Below are 18,906 nucleotides of genomic sequence, written 5' to 3'. Positions count from 1 at the left end.
ACGCTTTGTGAGCCGCCGAGGTCTGGTAGAGCACCTCTATTCGGACAATGCAACCAACTTTGAGGGCGCGAACAACGAGCTGCAGCGTCTTGCCGAACTATTTCGGAACGAGCAACACCAACAAGGTTTGGAAGCATTCTGCACACAGCGAGGAATTAAGTGGTCCTTTATCCCGCCCCGAAGTCCCCATTTCGGCGGGATTTGGGAAGCGGGGGTCAAATCTGTTAAACTACACCTGAAGAGAATCCTAGGCGAGCACAATCTTTCGTACGAACAATTTTCCACTGTGCTTGCGCAGATAGAAGCCATTTTAAACTCCCGGCCGTTAATTCCGGTCTCGGACGACCCAAGCGATGTCCGGGCTATAACTCCCGCCCATTTTTTAATCGGCCGAGAGTTTCAAGCGATTCCCGAACCCTCATATGAGGAGATCCCTGCTGGTCGACTCTCGAAGTGGCAGTTTCTACAAGATCTAAAACAGAAATTCTGGAAACTCTGGATGACCCACTATCTCCATGAACTGCAACAGCGCCAGAAGGATTTCAAGGTCATCCGATTCAAGGTCGGTGCATTAGTGCTGATCGTTGACGAGAACGTTCCACCACTTCAATGGATGTTGGCTCGCATAACCGAGCTGATTCCAGGAAAGGACGGCCACACACGTGTGGTTGGCCTGCTGCTACCGAATGGGACAACAACGACAAGAGCGGTGAAGAAAATTTGCCTACTACCAATGGACGCGGAGACCGATTGATGTAGTCTTTGGTTTCGAAATGCAACATTTCAAGGCGCGGGTGGATGTTACACCTGGCAACACGATCCATCCATCAGGACAACCATCAGTAGAGAAAACATACCATGATTCAACCATACCTTTCCATACCAATACTATTGTAACGTTGCTGAATAAAGTTAGTTCTAAGTTTGACTGTTACAAGAACAGACGCGAGTTTTGACTTGTCCCGATACAGTCCATTTTCTCTTCCGAACAGCACAGCACCAATGCAACGATACAGCAATACATACACCAAAGCAACGATGAAACAATGCAGCGATGCACCAACGCAACGATGCATCACTGCGACAATGTATCAATGTGACAATGCAACGATGAAATAATGCAATGAGTTGTATAGCTTTCATACTGTGTGAAACATTTCAATGAAACATTTCAAAGCGTGACGGAAGGACAGACAACTCTGAGATTTTATATATACGATGATTCAATCTGGAGGACAAGCTACCTTAAGAAGGATGATATTTGTGCACTTTATAAGAGTAGTAGTTGTTTATTTATTTTTTTTTTATCTGTATTAACGAGATTTTTAGCCTGAGGCTAGTTCATCTCGGGACCCACGCTTTACTTCCCTTCCGAAGGAAGAACTCACTTTTTGCGAGTTTGTCGGGAGTGGGGAGTCGGGAGTCGGGATTCGATCCCAGGTCCTCGGCGTGACAGTCAAGTGTTCTAACCATCACACCAGATCCGCTCCACAATAGTAGTTATAGATTAGTTGAAGAATCGTTCCTTGAATCCTAATCAAATCAAGTAATCCACGATAACGTCTATGCCACCATATTAAATCATGTAGCATAAAGGGTGTATGTCTTACGTTACGAATTCAAAAATACATAATAATAATAATAATTTCCGAAGGAATTCCTTAAGTCTAGGAGGAATCTCCGAAGAAACTACAGGAGAAATCCTGCAGGAGTCCCAGGGCAAAACATCGTTTTTTTTCAAGAGGAAACCCCGAAGGAATTCCAAGAAACCCCAAAGGAAGTCTAGAAGGAATCCCCGAAAAAAGTTAAGAGGAATTCCAGGAGGAATCCACGACGGAATATCAAGAGGAATCTCCAAAAGAATTTCAGGTAGAAGGTCCAGAAGGAATTCAAAAAAAAAAGTTTTAAAGGAAATCGAGAAGGAATCTCCAAAAGATTTCTAGGAGGAACTATCGAAAAATATCCAGGAAGAATCCTCGAAGGAACTCCAAGAGAAATGCTCGAAGGAATTCGAGTATTTTAGGAGGAAACTCTGAAGGCATTTTAGAAGGAATGCCCGAAGGAGTTCCAGGAAGAATCTTCGTAGAAATTCAATGAGTGTAGTAATAATCGGGTTACGTACAAAAGGCTGAATTACGAAAGGCTGAAATAACAAAAGACTGAAACACGAAAGGCTGAAATAACAAAAGACTGAAACACGAAAGGCTGAAATTAAAGAAGGCTGAAATAGTTACTCGACTAGTTTTCAAACGCACTAGCCTAAAGGCTAACCTCAACACTATCAACTCAGACTAACAGATCACTCCTGTTGGGAATAATTACAAACATCCATTGATTTAACGATTTATTTGAAAATTTGCTTGTTGGTCGATTACCCAGCCGTGTCACTCGCATTGGTTTTGCTTGAGCTTGACGATTGACTATCCTACCGTCTCTAGTTCGTGGTTGGCCAAAATAAGCCATTTTGGGGGAATATGCTTCAGTTACTATGTTCTGAATCGGAAAGTTTTACGACTAGCCATAATGCTATGGATTACTGAACGCCTACATTACTAAGATAGTATTTTTCGAAAGAATAGCATATATTTCAAAGAAGGGCAAATCTCTGATGATATTGTTTAAGTAGCCGTAATGACAACAATCTCCAAAACAACATGACTCGAAAAAATAGCTCGTGTTTAAAGAAGGATAAATTAACGATGTGAATATCATCAGTTCCTTTTTATATTCGTTGGTATGCACCATTAGCCTTTACTCAGTTTCAAAACTAGGGCCCATGCTGAGGGTTTCGCGTACGATTCGCGTTCGGACCAAGAAGTTTTCATTATGAAAATTTTCTTGACTCCCTTTGGCATTGAGTATATTTGTACCTGTTACACGATATGCCAAAAGCTGAAAAGCAGGCTCGACCGCAGTTCGGGCGTTACTCCAAGAAAAGGAAGTAGTGCTATAACTTATGCATGCATTTTCGTATTTTCAGTCATTTCAAATTTCAGCATTTTGTGCATTCAGCCTTATGTTACAATCCCTAAAGTCATTGAACATCTCACAATAATACACTTATACACCCAACAATTACCATCACAGTAGGCACTGAAATTTGAGTAGTGACAGACGGTAGGAATAACAGAGTCATACTGTAATAAACCGTTAAACAGTTAATACGTGTTTCACTCTGATTGCTACATATCAGAGGAAATCCCGAAAGAATTCCAGCAATGATCCACAAACAAATTCCAGCAGGAATCCCCAAAAGAATTCCAGTTGGAATTTCCAAGGGAATTCGAGAAAGAATCCTTAAAGGATTTGTAGTACCGTAAAATGGGGTATCTTTGATAATGCGGGTAACTTTGATAGCGCGACAGGCATGGTATGGTTTATCTTATAACTATGATTCCTTCAACCAGTTAAGAAAAAGGCAAACGTAGATCAAAACTATACATATAAAAGTCCATCTTAAACGTATTTTCATTAAAACCGAGTTTATATTTAACATTTTGGGCAAAAAATAAAAATTGTTGATATTTTTGTCATTTGTCAACCCTTTCAAACAATCTGCTGTACAACTCTGTTCAGACTATTTTTGAATGAATAGCCTCTTATTCTCGGTAGATCCATTACAGTAGATTCCAAATCTGACCTTGAATCTCTTCACGAAGTGCGTTTTTACAAACTGAAATCAATTTTGTAAATTGAGACATAAATCACCATACATCAATTAACGCCTAAAAGTATGCAATGTCCTGATAATTTCATGCAGTTAAATTTGTTATGTTCAAAATTTGTTTATAAAACATTCAAAGACAATTCCAAAAAATAAAATTCACCATGTTGATTTGCCGTTAAAAATATATGTTTACAAAGATAATGATTTATGATAGCTACTGTGTTTTTCACTCAGTACTCCTCAAACTCATTTTTATATGTAGAATTTTGTGAAAAAACCTTATTTTGCTATAAAAATTCAAGTTGATATACTTTACAAGGCTTCTTTAATCATATTCATGCTCTTAAGATTTCAATCGGTGATGATTTTTTAGGATTTGATGCAATGGCGTCGCGTAACCTCACTTTTTACCTGTGCACCGACCCTAAAACTTGCAATTGCAGGGGACTTATGATCAAAATCGAAATAGAAATGAGTGAAAGCAGCTATTATCGTCATTTTCTAATTATTACAAGCAAATTTGTTCAAAAAATTCAAGAATTTATACTTGGTGCACAGGTAAAAAGTGAGGTTACGCGACGCCACTGATTTGATGTGTTTTTCAGGGCACTATCAAAATTACCCCAAAATGAAAATCTCATACTCGCTCATATAACAAACTAAAAGTTACCCAAAATATTTAAAATTTTTAGATCTTCCAATTGCAATTGATAACGGATACCCCAGTACTTGTTTTAAAAATATAAAACTTAGAAAAATACTGTTACATAGAAAAATAATGAGAAAATTTGTTGAAAAACTATCAAAGCTACCCCGTTTTACGGTAAATATCCAGAGGAATTACCGAAGGAATTCTAAGAAGAATCTCCAAAAGAATTGTAGAAGAAATTCCCGAAGAAACTCTATGAGGAATCTCCGAAGGAATTCTTGGAGGAATCTTGGAATAAATTCCAAGAGAAACCCCGTAGAAATTACAGAAGAAACCCTTGCAGGAATCCTAGGGGAAACCCCTGAAGGAATTCTGGGAGGAATCTCTGATGGATTTCCAAGCGGAAAACTAGAAGGATTTTCAAGAAAAAAAAACCCCGAAGAAATTTCAAAAGGAATCTTCATAGGAAGTCCAGGAGGAATTCTCCGGAGGAGTTTCAGGAGGAATCCCCGAAGGAATTCTATGAAAAATCACCGCAGGAATTCCAGAAGGGAGAATCCAGGAAGGAATTCCAAGAATCATCAAGGAAATTCCAGGAAGAAACCCGAAAGAATTTCAGGAAAAACCCACGACAGAATACCAGGAGAAATCCTCGAAAATTTCATGTGCTCATTGAACACTTAGCTGAGCCTAAAATGATAGGCCAGGTCTAGATGAAGTCGTAGGCATAGAGCCGTCGTAGGCTCAAAACCAAATATCAACTAATGACGCTATAATTCTATTTAGGTATCTACACCACACTGATGACTCATCTTTTTGCTCGTGCCGCCCTAAAATTCTGATGCAATGTGCCTCCAATTCATGTGAAATAAACGCATCTACTTCGTATATATACATTTAGGACGGGCTTCAACTTGCCCTGCGCAAACAGGTCCAAACGTGTGGTGATCATGTTGTTCCTGACGTGTCTTTTCATTTAAAACTACTGAAACGGCGAAACAAGACGGCCAAAATAACGATAAATAGAACTTGTTTGCTTTCGCTAGCAGCAGACCATGATGATCATGAATCATACGCGTGTCAGCGCTTTGTTGCGGAAGGCAGTCAAGTTAACTAATCTAGCGAAAGGATCGACATTTTTTTCTGAAAGGGGACTTTTTTGTTTTGCTATGTCTATCTTATCAGTGCGTCTGTTGTGCTAATACTTATCTGATTCAGAAGCAACATCAATATAATCGATATGAAACACTAGTTTGCAACTGGAAGTAAATCCCAGAAGGGAAGGGATTGGCACATTTGCTAGGTGAATCAATATCACTGAATTTGGACTGGAATTAATTCTTTCCTTCTTACGATTTTGAACGACTATTTCTATAACGAAAAAGCATTTCCAAAATAAGTGCTCGAACAACAATTATTAGAAAATAATAATATTTTTCGAATTGAATGAGAATGATGTCCCCTCTCATCCCAACAAAACTCACCTGGACCGGCGATGATGGCGCTTAGATCGTTTTGTATTCTCATAGTCATCTTCGCGGAAATCAGCGGCAGCGGCAAACCCGGACTGAGCTCCCACCTCGCTGGCGTAGCTGCGAAGTTTCTCAAACAGCCGGAACGGCGACCGGCGACTGACATCCGGCGTCGGGATACGAACCATCAGGTGGTCCTTGTGCCGCATTCGACTTTCGCAGCGCATGCACAGATCGTAGTTGAAACACTGCAAGCACTTGTACCGATGGCCACGGATTGTATCGTCGCAAACATCGCACACCACGTTGCTGTGCAGTGGAAGGTCTTCGGCGGATTCCGCGTTCCGAGAGGCCGCGGCGTCATGATCCATTGGCGCTTCCTGGTGGACTTCGGATGCTGTAGGTGCCTGCACCGCTGGCTGCTCCGGCTGCAGCTTGTTAACGCCCTTGACGTAGATACGCCGCTTTTTCATGATAACAAGGTCGTCCATGTAGCCGAAGTAATCGGAGTGGTTGAGAATTAAGATCTCGTCGCCTTCCTCATCTAGGGGTTCACAGAGAAAAGCATTTTATTTATTAGAAATGAAAAGGAATCAATGATACGCATTAATTTTAATATTGATATATTGAAAGGTGATAACGCTGAAGATTTTATTAGATTTTTCACTATTTTAAATCGCAAGTTGGTTTTTTTGACAATATGTTGTCCCTTTCTTTCCCATGATTCAAGTGTACGGTTCCTGGAGTTTTCCATGTTTTTCCAGGAGGGAATTTCAAAAGTTTATAATTCAAAAGCTACCAAAAATTTATAAAAAGTCTATACTTTTTAAAAAGTATACAGGAATAACCTTACAATTAAGTATTTGTTTTGCGTAAAATGCTCTCGATCAGAGGTTTTAAGATCGTGCGCCGCGGTGCACCGCAAAGCTTTGCCTGGTGAACAGCGACAGTCCTCTTAAGTTAACATGCTACAGGTTTTACGAAAAATAATCAATAAATAAAACAACTAATAACGTGGACGATCGCTAGCAATGTTAAAAGAATATTGTATCTCAGATTCTAAATTTACGAAACATTTAAGAAAATAAGAGCACTTTGGAACATCTCCAAAGATGATTGATTAATATAGCGCATTTAGTTCACCACTGGACTATAGCACGAATTTTCAAGAGTGCGAAAACGTGAATAAAAGTGCACGATTGCAACATATCAACTCGGTGTGTTCAGAGTACTTATTCAGCATATAAATCCAAGAAATAGTGCGCCGAAAACATCGACTGGCTTCGATTCAATCGCGCACTTTTATTAACGTTTTCGCACTTATGAAGACTGAGTGCGAACTAAATGCAGAATAAGATGGCTATGTGAGAAGGATTTCCTAACATATGACAATACTAGAGACGAACCAGCCAAGGGCTGAAAGTCTCTTTAATAAAGACAAATCAATCAATCAACATATGACAGAAAATATATATCGTTTTTGTAGCTGTGCTGCCAGTTATGGAAGAATATAGAACTGATTGCCTGAAAATTTTGAAGCATGCTGAAGCATTTGGTGATGCATTCGTGTTCCAAAGAAATCATGAAGCTGAGGGGGCCTGACATGCCTTATACTAAAAATTTTCCAAGGTACATATGTTGCAATATCTTCGTGAACTGCACCACAAATCTCAAAAGAAATGTCTAATATTTTCGAGTACCTAAGAAGGAAACTTCCAATTATCTTCCAAGTAGCTTACCAAGAATCTGAATGGAAGTTTGTATATGACTTTTTTTGGGAATTCACCTTTTTTAATGAATTAACTGTAGAATCTGATATAACTATATTCAAAATAAATTCTGAAGTCTTCTGACTGCAAAAAGTCTTAAAAATCTATAAAATTCTGAGAATCTCTTCAGAAATGTTGGAGTAATATTTACCAAAAATCTTACCAGTAATTCTCCAGGATTTCAAACAGGGTTTCGTCAGAGTTCCACTAAACAACCTCAACTAACCTGGTCCGAATTTTGGCAGAAACCAACTTCGCAATGAATCTTGTCCAAAAATTCTATAAATTACATGCCAATGACAAAATATTTTTTCTAGTGCTCAAAATATCAAAATCGCGTCAAAAAACATATTAACATTTTTAACAAGCTTCAAGTTTCACCTTCCAAATTTTTTGAACAAGTAGGGTAGGTAATCAAACTTTGAACCATATTGCGGCTTTCTGAAGCAGTGCAAATTTTAAGTGATTTTTTCTCCCACATGGAAATAATTTACTACGGCAAAATCGTATGTACATGAAAGCCACGGGTATAAGCTTTCTGTTAAATGGTAAAAAGTTTGTATTTGCACCGAATTTCATTGAAATATTCGATTTTTCATCAACAATGATTTTAATCTTAATTTGAACCATCGTAATCATAATTTGAACCAATTTTAATCTTAATTTGAACTACTGGCGGCAGCAGCTCGAGCAACTCACAAAACAGCCAATTCCATGCTAAACAATTAAAAATCACATGAATCTGCTAATTCGCATACCTATTTTTCATTTGGCAGTGGAATCTCACCTCAGAATGTTCGAAATTCTTTAGGAATTTGGAAACTAAATTTGGAATTTTTCATCCCCCAAGAGTAAACAAAGCAACCACTAGCGCAATCTACAGGCCAACACTAGAAGCTCACCCCCGTTTACTAGTTCAAATTTAGATTACAAATGGTTCAACTTAAGATAACATTCTCCAAGTAAGAATCACTTAAATTTGATAATTTTATGACAAATAATGCGGAATATTATTCGGTTGGTCGATTCTACGATAAATAAGCTTTCATTTGACGTATTCACTTATTGCGTGTGATGCAATGCATGAGCTGTACGGGTGCACCGAAAATGGGCTTTCTCTGGGGGGAAATAGGTGAAATCACAGTGATTTTTCAATTGCCTGTTTTCCATGACAAAAACGCATTTTTCACTGCTTTTAAAGTCCATGTTATCAGGTTATATTACGGAAAGCTGTTTAACATCTTTTTTGGGACAATATTTGCGTAAAAAGTACGTCGTTTTAATGAATTTCGAAATGGTTCAAATTAAGATTACAATTTGACTAGTTCAAAGTTTGATTTCTTACCCTACTCCGTATACAAATTTATTTCCGAAAATGGCGCCGTGAGACAAAAGGCTGAAAATTCTTGCTCTATATTTATTTGTTATCTGAAGGAGTTTTCCACGGGGTGTCTGACGAAGTTCTTCCCGGGATTTCTTCCAGAAGTTTTTCCTATATAGTTCCAGAGTGTCTCGTTTAATTCCACCTTTCTAAATTCAAAGTTCCTTCAAGAATGTCTTTAAGTGATTTTCCGGGATAGCTTTCGAACAGATGCTTTCGAGGTGTTTGCAAAAGTTCATTCAGGAATTTCTTACAGAATATTTTTCAATATTTCGCTTAGACTTTCTCGTGGGGCTTCGCATATAGTTCCTCCAGAGATTTGTCTTAGAGGCTTTCACAGGTACTCCTTGAATTTTCCTGATATTTCCTTTCGGTATTACTCCCAGTACCTCGGGATAATTTCTGGTTGGGATACTGGGAAGAGCTTAGGGAATACTCCGTAGGAAATCTATAACATTAATCTCATGAGGATCACTGCAAGAAATTCGAGGAAAATTCTGCAAAAAAAAACTCTGAAGTCCCAAGACACCCAGGAAAACAAAATGATAGGAGATAGTCCAGCACAAATTTAGAAAACTACTCTGAAAGACATCCCAGACTCAACAAATATCGGAAGGAATCTTATACAGGAATCTTAGATGGCATCTTTTGTTAATAGGTATCTACAGAGCTTTCATAAAAAATCATAGCTAAACTCTTTTGGAAATTACGAACTACTCTTTTTAGGATTAACCCAGAATTTCCTTCATAATTTCCGTCAACATTTTCTCCAGTGGAGCGTAATGGAATCCCGTACGAAGATTTTTTTTTAAATGTCGTCTAACTTGAACTGTTTCAGTAATTAATCACCCAGTTTGTCTATGCTTATTAGCAATCTTGGTATCTGGATCTCTGTTCCTATAGGATTATGCCCATCTCAGAACATAATATTACAGGAATCTCAATTGACGTATTCTCGGAAGGATCCTTGGAAGAATTCTTGAAGGTATTCTCGTAAAAGACTTGAAACTATCATTGGAAGAAACTCTCGAGTTATCCCAGTAACAATTCCTGGAGGGAATCCCTGTTGAAATTCTAGAATAATTTCCTGTAGGTGTTTCCGGAGAATCCTGGAATTCACCTGAAGGAATTCCAGGACGAATCACTGGAATGTATTGTAATAAAAAAAATGTCTATGGAGGAAATCAAGTGCATTTCCTAGTGAAATCCTGCAAGTAAACATTGGGAGAATGTCGAAAGAGTTTTCCCTGGATGTATTCCTGAAAACCTCCCTGGAGAAATGTCTGGAAGCGCTTGACCCTGTAAGTACTTACATGTTCCAAGTAATTCACAGTGACTTCTGGGCAACCAAATCCTGCGCTGCCGTGACTTTTTTCCGTCATGTGTATTGCTTGGAAGAATCCCTGGAGGACTTATTGTAAGAATTCCTGGTGGAATCCCTGAGTAAACTCCTAAAAACTGCTGGAGGGAAATATTTAGGCAACTTTTTGGAGAAATTTCATGAGAAATTCCTGTAGGAATCATAGGATAAGTCCTAAAACAGCCATTTGAGAAAACCCTCGAGGCAAAAAAACCTTAGGACTTTCTAAAGGAACACCCTCAAAAGATCCATGAAAAAGCTCATAGAGGAATTTCTGGAGGAGTTCCTGCAAACATCAACGGGCAACTTCTTGAAGAGTTTCTTGGAGAAAAAAAAACAAGACTCATATTTTTGAGATTGGTGCAACGTAAGAACTATATCACAATCACACGACACGACGCGGAACAGGACATAATAATAAGAAAAGAACAAAAAGTGTTATGTCCTGTTCCGCGTCGTGTCGTGTGATTGTAAAAAAAACAAGAATCTCACAATCAGGATATAGTCCTGAAAGAATTACAGAACAAATTCTGCAGGAGCTGCAGATAAAACGATCAACGATCAATTCTGACTATACAATGGTTGCTCCTCCGTGATTGATCTGAACTGGTACCAATTGCACTGAGATCCAACTGAATAAGGGGCTGGGACATTCCACTTATTCTCAAAGTCAGTGGCGATTCCCTAACCTCAAATCTACCTGTTCACCAAGTGTAAATTCTTGAATTTTCGAATCAACTTAGCTTGTAAATAACGGAACATGGCGAGATTAGCTATTTTGATTAATTTTCAATTTGATTCTAATCTTGTATTCTCCGCAATTGCATGTTTTTGCATCGTTGAACAGGTAAAAAGTGAGGTTACGAGACGCCACTGCTCAAAGTGCAATTTTAGCAGCTCATGCATATTTGATCAATAACGGCGCCGGCCAAGTCCTTATAGTCAGCTGGGAAGGGAAAGGAATGTTAAAGTGTACTGGTTGTTGCTACTAGAGACCGAGAGCACTCTGCGTCCCCACAACCCGCACGGACTGGGGTATTTGTTAGACGGAAAGGACGGGAGATCTGGGAGTCACCGTTGGGTCGGTGATGCGATCCATGGATACGGGTTATTTAGTGTTCGTGATAGATTGTGTGGTGAATAAGGTGAATAAGGTCAAGCGGCACAGCACGCTTTGGTTACATAACTTATAGGCGTTATATATACACTGTGCTGTGAGTGGAAGTTGGAAGGGAGGGAAACGACTTTTTTTCAATTCGTTTCTGGTTCTAGCGATGGCTATGAACATATGAATATACATGAGTTGTATATGTAGAGAAGAGAGAGCGAGAGAAAGTGGATAGAAAGATACAAAGTAGGATGAAAAGGACGGGCCAGGGATTGAACCCATGACCTTCTGCATACGAATCAGAAGCGGTAGCCACTAGACCACCAAGCCCGTCACAAATTCTGCAGGAGCTGCAGAGGGTACTTTTGAAGGAATTCATGGATGGATACCTGAACTAATCCGTGGATTAACTCCTAAAAATGTCTTGGGAGACAATTATTGTGAAAAAAATCTTGGATGACTTCTTGGAGAATTTCCTGGCACCTGTACTGCCGGTGGAAGCATAATTGTCACATGTGCATTTTTGGCAATATTAAGATTTTGCAGCCCATGACCATGAATCATGGTGTACTACCATATAGGCAGGGCCGGATCTAAGGGGGGGCCAGGGGGGCCCCCACAAAAACCTTTTTTGAGTGCTAACATTAGATTTATTTCTCATATTACTCAAGCACTGTTCGAAAATAAGGAAAAACATTTTTGGTCATCTCTCTGAGAGGCCTCCATATCCGCTCGGGCCCCGGGCCCCCACAATCCTTAATCCGGGCCTGCATATAGGGAAAAAAAATATGTAGTTTGTTCCGAAAATTGTTGAAAAAATGCAACGCCGATTTGTCACATTCTGAAAAGTGGACGCATAAGTGTCACGTTTCAGTGGAAATCCTATGAAATTTTAAAATCGCTCTAAAACAAAAATTAGTGCTCAAATTCAAAATTGGTTGATGTTAGAACATGATTCGGTATTAATGCTACATAGTCGAGACAATTTACTTTTTCGAATTTTGGACGCGATTTTCTCGATTCTCTGTTTTTGCACATGTGACATTTATGAGTCCACCGGCAGTGTACGCATCCCTCTAAAATTTATCACTAGAAACATTTCCGGAGCAATCCCTGGGGGTATTCTTGGATGAATCCCTAAAGGAATTCCAGAAAGAATTTCTGGAGGGTCCCTGGAGGAATTTCTAAATAAATCCGAGAAGGGTGCACTGCAGAAATCACAGGAGAAATTCTTGAAGAATTTCTGAAGAAACCCCAGGAGGAATCTCGGAAGCAATCCCAAGAGGATTTCCTAAGAGAATCCCTAAGCATTTCCCGGAAGAAGTCCTGGATTAATTCCTGGAGAGGTTCCTGATAGAATTCGGAGGCATACTTGAATTCATGAAGAAACCCCATGAGGAATCCCGGAAGCAATCCCCAATTCCTCCAGAAATTTTGCTAGGGATTCCTCCAGAAGTTTTACAAAGAGTTGTGTATGAGTTTCTGCAGAAATTTCTCCAGGGATTCCTTTAGAAAATCCTTTTGAGATTTACCCTATTTTTTCTGGACTTTTCTAGATTTTATTTCCGAAAAATTCTTTGGTATTGCCTTCAGGCATTCTCTCTAACGATTTTCCAGGGATTTAATCCAAAACTTTCTTCGCAGTTTGCTTTAGAAATTGCTCCAGGGATTTTTTTAAACTGAATTTTCTGTCAGAAAATATGTCTGGGATTTCTTTAGAAACTTTTCCAATTAAAAAAATGTGGGATAGAACCTGCCATAAGGAATAATCATAAATTTTTGGATGGATTCCTTCATAAAATTTCCCATGGCTTTAATTATCAATACGACTAATAAATTCTACAGAAGTATGTCTTGTTTTTTTCAGAGATTTGCCTTTACGAGTTCCCAGAAATTCTTAAATAAATTCGCAGTCTTATAGACTCCTTTGGAAGCTCCTCGTAGATTAAGTTTGAAAAATCATCCTGGACATCCTAAGGAAATTCAATTTGAAATCTTTTACAAAATCTTCAAGGGATTCCTTTACACTTTAGAATGTCCTCCAGAAATTTCTCCAAAAACTCCTTAAGAAAGCTTCCAAAAATGTTGCATGGATTTTTTTTGGGAATTTTTACTAATTCTTCCCACAGGGAAAATATTTCAAGAATTACTTTTATAAAAAAAATCTTGAATAGATTGTTCCAGAACTTCATGTACAAATTTCTTGAGTTTTTTTTTTCATAGTGATACCTCTAGAAATTTTTCAAAGCATTTATCCAGAAAACCTTTCATGAACTTTCTCAAAAATTCTCAATGTTTTTTTTTCATAAAATTATACACGGATACATTAAGAATCAGAAGTCCTTCAAAATTTTCTCCAAAGGTTGCTTTAGAAATTGTACAAAAGATTATTAGGGAAATTCCCAAGATTTCTGCACATTCCCTTAGATATTCATTCAAGACATATTTCTCTTCCAGAAAGAGGTATTTCTCCAGGTTTTTATTTCAAAAATCTCTCAAGAGGTTTTGTTAGGTGTTTCACCAGAGGTTTCCAAATGTTTCTTCAGGTATACTTCCTGGAATTTCTTCAGAAAATTTATCTATATATTCTTAAAATATTCCTGTTCTTTTTTTCAGAAATTCTTTCAGGAATGCATTTAAAATTTTCTTTAGATTTCTTTAAATTTCTTTTAAAATTTCTTCAGCGATACTTTCGGAAATATCTTCAGACACTTCTTGAATATTCCTAGAACTACTTCAGAAATTTCAGCAGGCAATTTTTTTCCAAACATTCTTTCAGAAGTTGTTTCAGCAGTTCCTTCAGGAATGGTTCAAGCGGTTCCTTCTGAGATTTCTCCAGGAGAAAATCGGGGAACCTTGGCTTCCCTGATAAAAAAGATCATAGAGATACAACAGAATGGATTGTTACAACACGATGAATTGAATGGTACTTACCATTAATTCAATTGTTTAAAACGATAGAATAACAACAGATCTTATGGTTTTCCACCATAGCATGTATTGTAAATGTCACTTTTACAATAGAAAATGGGGGTTGTTATGTATCTTTACCATAAAAAAATCCAAATTTTCTGGAAAAAAATCAAATCAACTACCATTCAACTTATGGTGTTTTTATTATTGAAATCTCTAGTGCCATTGATTTTATTGTACACGTATTGTAGTTCCAATACACCATTTTCAGCAGCAAAATACGTACACAACATGATTTGTTGTTGAATAGTCAAATTTATTCAATTATAGTTTATGGTAGTTTATGGTGATTTTATTGGAAATTTTTATCAGGGTTACTTGCTCTGATTTTATCATTACAGCACTAGCAAATAATTTATCACACATCTTATCAGTAATCTGACGAAGCATTACAATGACCTTTTTATGGAATTTGCTACAAATTTTAGAATACTATCATCAGCTGAGTACAAGCCAAGATAGTATAAGGCATCTACCAACAATATCAGGAATACATTACAATTCTCGATGAGAAAGTCATAAGAAATCTTGAAAGAAGTTTATTAAAAAGCTTCGATGAAAAGTCTGGCGAATGGGCAGTTTGCATGCATCCGCCAAAAATGTTGTCATTGCTAAAAAATTTACTAGCTTGATAAGCAGAAACCTACAAAAAATCAAAATGAATCAGAACTGCCATCACTGCCACCACCATATGATGGTATATAATCTTCAAAGCAAAAACAAGAAAGGAAAATGCGCAGTTACGAAACTGAAGGAAGAAAAACACTCTTCCCATGTATTTTTCCCGGTCCCCGGACCCGCACAGATCATCACCCATTAGGCCGGAACAAATCTCATTTTCTTCTTTTGTCACTTTGCTCGTTGACTCGTCAAGGGGGGGGATAATAAATAATAAATGTATTTGATGAAAAATTACCCAAACAATTAGGCAAAATCGTAAAACTCATCGGATTTGTTAAGAAATTTTCTCGACAACTCTAATTTCAGTTCAAAATTTTTAAATTTTTGAATAATTTATTTGTGTCCCCCCTCAAAATGTCGAATTCCGACCAAAATTTTCCGAGGGGGGGGTGACATTAGAGAAAATCGAAATTTGTGTCAGCCTTATTCAACCGGATTAACTCACCGATCCAAACGAACTTAATCTCCTCGTACTGGAGCAGCTCCGGATAGCGGGCCACAATCTCGTTCTTGAGATTGTCGAATCGATGGCAAATGTCCCGGTGCAGCTCGGTGGATAGCAGAAAATTTTCCGTCTCCCCAGACTCCCTGAAGACGGTCACTTTCAGTGCCTTTGGGAACACCATTTTGTTTTCCGCTGCTGCAATAATCTCTTCTCAATCACTGCACTAGAAAATTAATCTGCTTTTGTTCGGAATGCACTTTTTCACTCGGCTGAATCGCGGTCTAATCAATGGAATCAGAATTGTCCTTGACTGAATTATTGTAGTTTTGTAACACTTTCCAAAAAGACAGAACTAACGAATCGCAACCTTCCGAACAACACGACACAAGCAGACAGCAGTAAGTTTTGGATTGAATACGCTTGAAGCTTTCGGTTCACTTTTTATGCCGACAAATTTCACAACTCCACGCACTTCTTACACTTCCTTCGGCAGCTGGGAGTATGGGATAAGCAATGACTCCTCAATGATCGGGCAAATTTTGAACTAGGAAAATTGCTTGTCAGCACAGAGAATAACCAAAATGCACTTCCAGACGCTTCTAGCACTAGCAGAAGAATGAATCACCAATCAGCTCTACTCACTCCAGACTAGCTGGTTTCATATGAGACGTAAATAAAAACAACAACAAGAGCGTAACCACCAGCGCCAGCGTGTGGAGCAGTGCGGCGATGAAAACGCAAAAAAAGAAAACGTTCTCTCTCCCGAGAATCCGATATTCTCTCCCATTTCCGACGTTTGTTTTGACGGATGATAACGGTCTGGTAACGCTGGAAGAGTACCGTTATTTTCAGAAGAAAGTTCTTGAAATCGTTACGCTCAGAGAAAATTATCTTGAAAAAGATTTCTGTAGCGCAGCATTTGAAATGGGCCAGACCTGCAAAACGTAAACATTCAAGAATAATGAGTCTGGTTCGAAACAGCAACCCAAGTACAGTCAACTTTCGTTCGTTGCACTAAGCTCGTAGCCCAGTTATGTCATTTTCGTTTTTGCACCGGTGCTACACCGCTTCGTGCTACACTTTTCGCTGAATAAACGAACATTTTCGGTGCAGTTGCATTGGTGTGCGTGTATAAACACCAAAATATTGCGCTTAGCAAGAAAAATTTTAGTTTCACACGAGGGGCGAATCACTAGCGCATTTTCGATTCAGCCTTGCGTATTGACATACGCATTGGCGCATTTTGTTACGCATTAGCGTATTAAGGTACGCATTTCTTGCGCATTTCTAAAATTGAACAACACCTGTCAAAATTTTACAGCATGCACTTTTCAACGCATTGATAAAATTGTTCCTATTTTTATACGCATTGACAAAAAAAACTTGCATTTTTCTACGCATTGATAGAAAACACGCATTTTTAAGTGCATTGGTGGAATGCTCGCATTTTTATACGCATTGATAAATAACACGCATTTTCCTACGCATTGGCGTATTTTTCAACAAATTATGTATTAAAACTGTTGTAATCCCAGCAAGCATAGTGGACGCTTTCGCGGAACCGAGTTTCTACCGACTACCCGTCCCGAGATTGCGTGATACGGAAGAAAATATGTACAACTGCTGCGTTTCTACGGACATCTATTTACAAAGGAGACATAGTACGGACCTGAGACGAGACTCGCGAAGACGGTCTTCTTTTTCTCCAGTTTGTTATTTTTTTCTTCTTCCTATCTGTGTTGACATTATGTTTTGGGCTGGTGGTTCAAACACGTACGTGACCGCATCACCTCACATGCAGTGTGACTGAATCCCATTCACGCACAAAATCATGTTGAGGTGAAATTTTGCATTGCCAATAATCGCCAAGCAAAGTAATCATTGGAATATTTTGTGTTCAATTTATTTTTGACACTACAGGAGAAGAAAATGCTGCTCGGAGTGAATTTTGTCTTCAGAATTTATTTCGGATAGCAATACTTTCCTCATTTTAGGTAACGTAATGAAACGGGCTACAACTGACAGCTCAGTTGAGCTACACTTGACGTTGCTTTTTTTCCTCTTCGCGAGTCTCGTCTCAGGTACGGACTAAAAAAACAATAACAAACATACATATTCATCAGCATATACACTCAGAAATAAAAGTATACACGGTGTTGTGGAGAAAAACTAATTTTTTGGAGCAGCCTTTGAAGATCGGCTCAAACTGAAAATAGTTCATTTTTATTATAAATATCTTAACCAATTTACACTTACTTACAATATTTAGTTTTAACTCAACCGCACTTCGATATCCTTTTGACGTTCAAATCTTTGTTTGCTTAAACCTAATAATAATGAAATTTAGATAGAGCATATACAGACTATCTTAATACTTACTTCAAATATTGATTTAGATATTACTTCTAGATTTAAACTACAGTGAAATAAGAATATAAATTTTAGATTTCTCCTTCTTTTCTATCGGATTTGTTTTTGTTTATAAATTGCTTTATCCCTACGTGAATGAATGAGCTTCTATATACGGCCCGGTCACCACATGTCATCACTCTTTCCTTTTTATAGACTGGTGCAGATATCAGTGATGTCAGTGATGCCAACAAACTCCCCCTCGTAACATCGGTACCTTTATAAAGTGGACCCGATTTACCTGAAACTTTTATGCATCACTGCTTCATTGATGATCTGCATTGATCAAGTTATCTCTTTCGTTTCCATTGATATCCTTTTGTTTCTGTCCATAGACTGCCCATCCTAGCTTTGATTGCACAGCTACTAATTCCCCTGACTTAACCACTTTAGCATTGATTGGAGCGATGACATGTATATTATTTAAACCAATTAACAAACCCGGACGCTGGAGCTCGTAAGAAGCAATTGGAAGATCTTCTCCTATAGAAGCTTGTGCCTTGACTTCATTTGTGTCCAAGGATTGCAAAGGTAACTGTAAGTTGCCTACTGTGCGTACAGTATTAAGTGAAAACTTCTGAAGTCCATTCCTAGCTGATATTAACAGATTCATTTGTCGAGATTTCTGTTCAACACGTGTGATTCCTGATGTCCAGTCAAGTGTGAACTGCTGCTTGATTCCCATCACGCTTAACTGATTTGCCAGGGTTTCGTCTATCAATGTCGTAGAAGCGCCTTCATCTTGGAATGCCAGTGTATCTATTGATTTTGTCCCATAATACAGTGTCACTGGTATCATGCGAAACAAAGTGGAACTGTTGGAGTAAGCATTGTCACCAAGTTTCACAATTTTTCCTACCGGATGCAGTAAGGTATTGTGTTCCCCGACACAATATCGAACGTTACAGCGCAATTTTGAGTGGCAAGGTGCGTTTCCGTGATAGTTTAAACACACTACGCAAAGCCCCCATTCGTCAACAACTTTCATACGA

At 38.4% G+C, this 18,906-nt stretch overlaps 1 protein-coding gene across 1 annotated transcript in view; it reads right to left on the bottom strand.

The window, feature by feature from the left end:
- The window catches only part of LOC109401373 (protein ref(2)P), a 33,685-nt gene extending 17,562 nt beyond the window's left edge, over positions 1–16,123 (bottom strand). The window contains exons 1-2 of the mRNA XM_019673903.3: positions 15,506–16,123; positions 5,801–6,332 (exon numbers count right to left, since the gene is read on the bottom strand). Coding sequence (XP_019529448.3) covers positions 5,801–6,332; positions 15,506–15,686 — 713 coding nt within the window. The 5' untranslated portion in view covers positions 15,687–16,123. The remainder of the gene's footprint in view (positions 1–5,800; positions 6,333–15,505) is intronic.
- Positions 16,124–18,906: the final 2,783 nt, after the last annotated feature.

The sequence above is a fragment of the Aedes albopictus genome, chromosome 2 (assembly GCF_035046485.1).
Source record: "Aedes albopictus strain Foshan chromosome 2, AalbF5, whole genome shotgun sequence".
Lineage (NCBI taxonomy): Eukaryota > Metazoa > Arthropoda > Insecta > Diptera > Culicidae > Aedes > Aedes albopictus.
The sequence above is the reverse complement of the archived record's forward strand: the minus strand, read 5'-3'. Positions and strand labels throughout refer to the sequence as shown.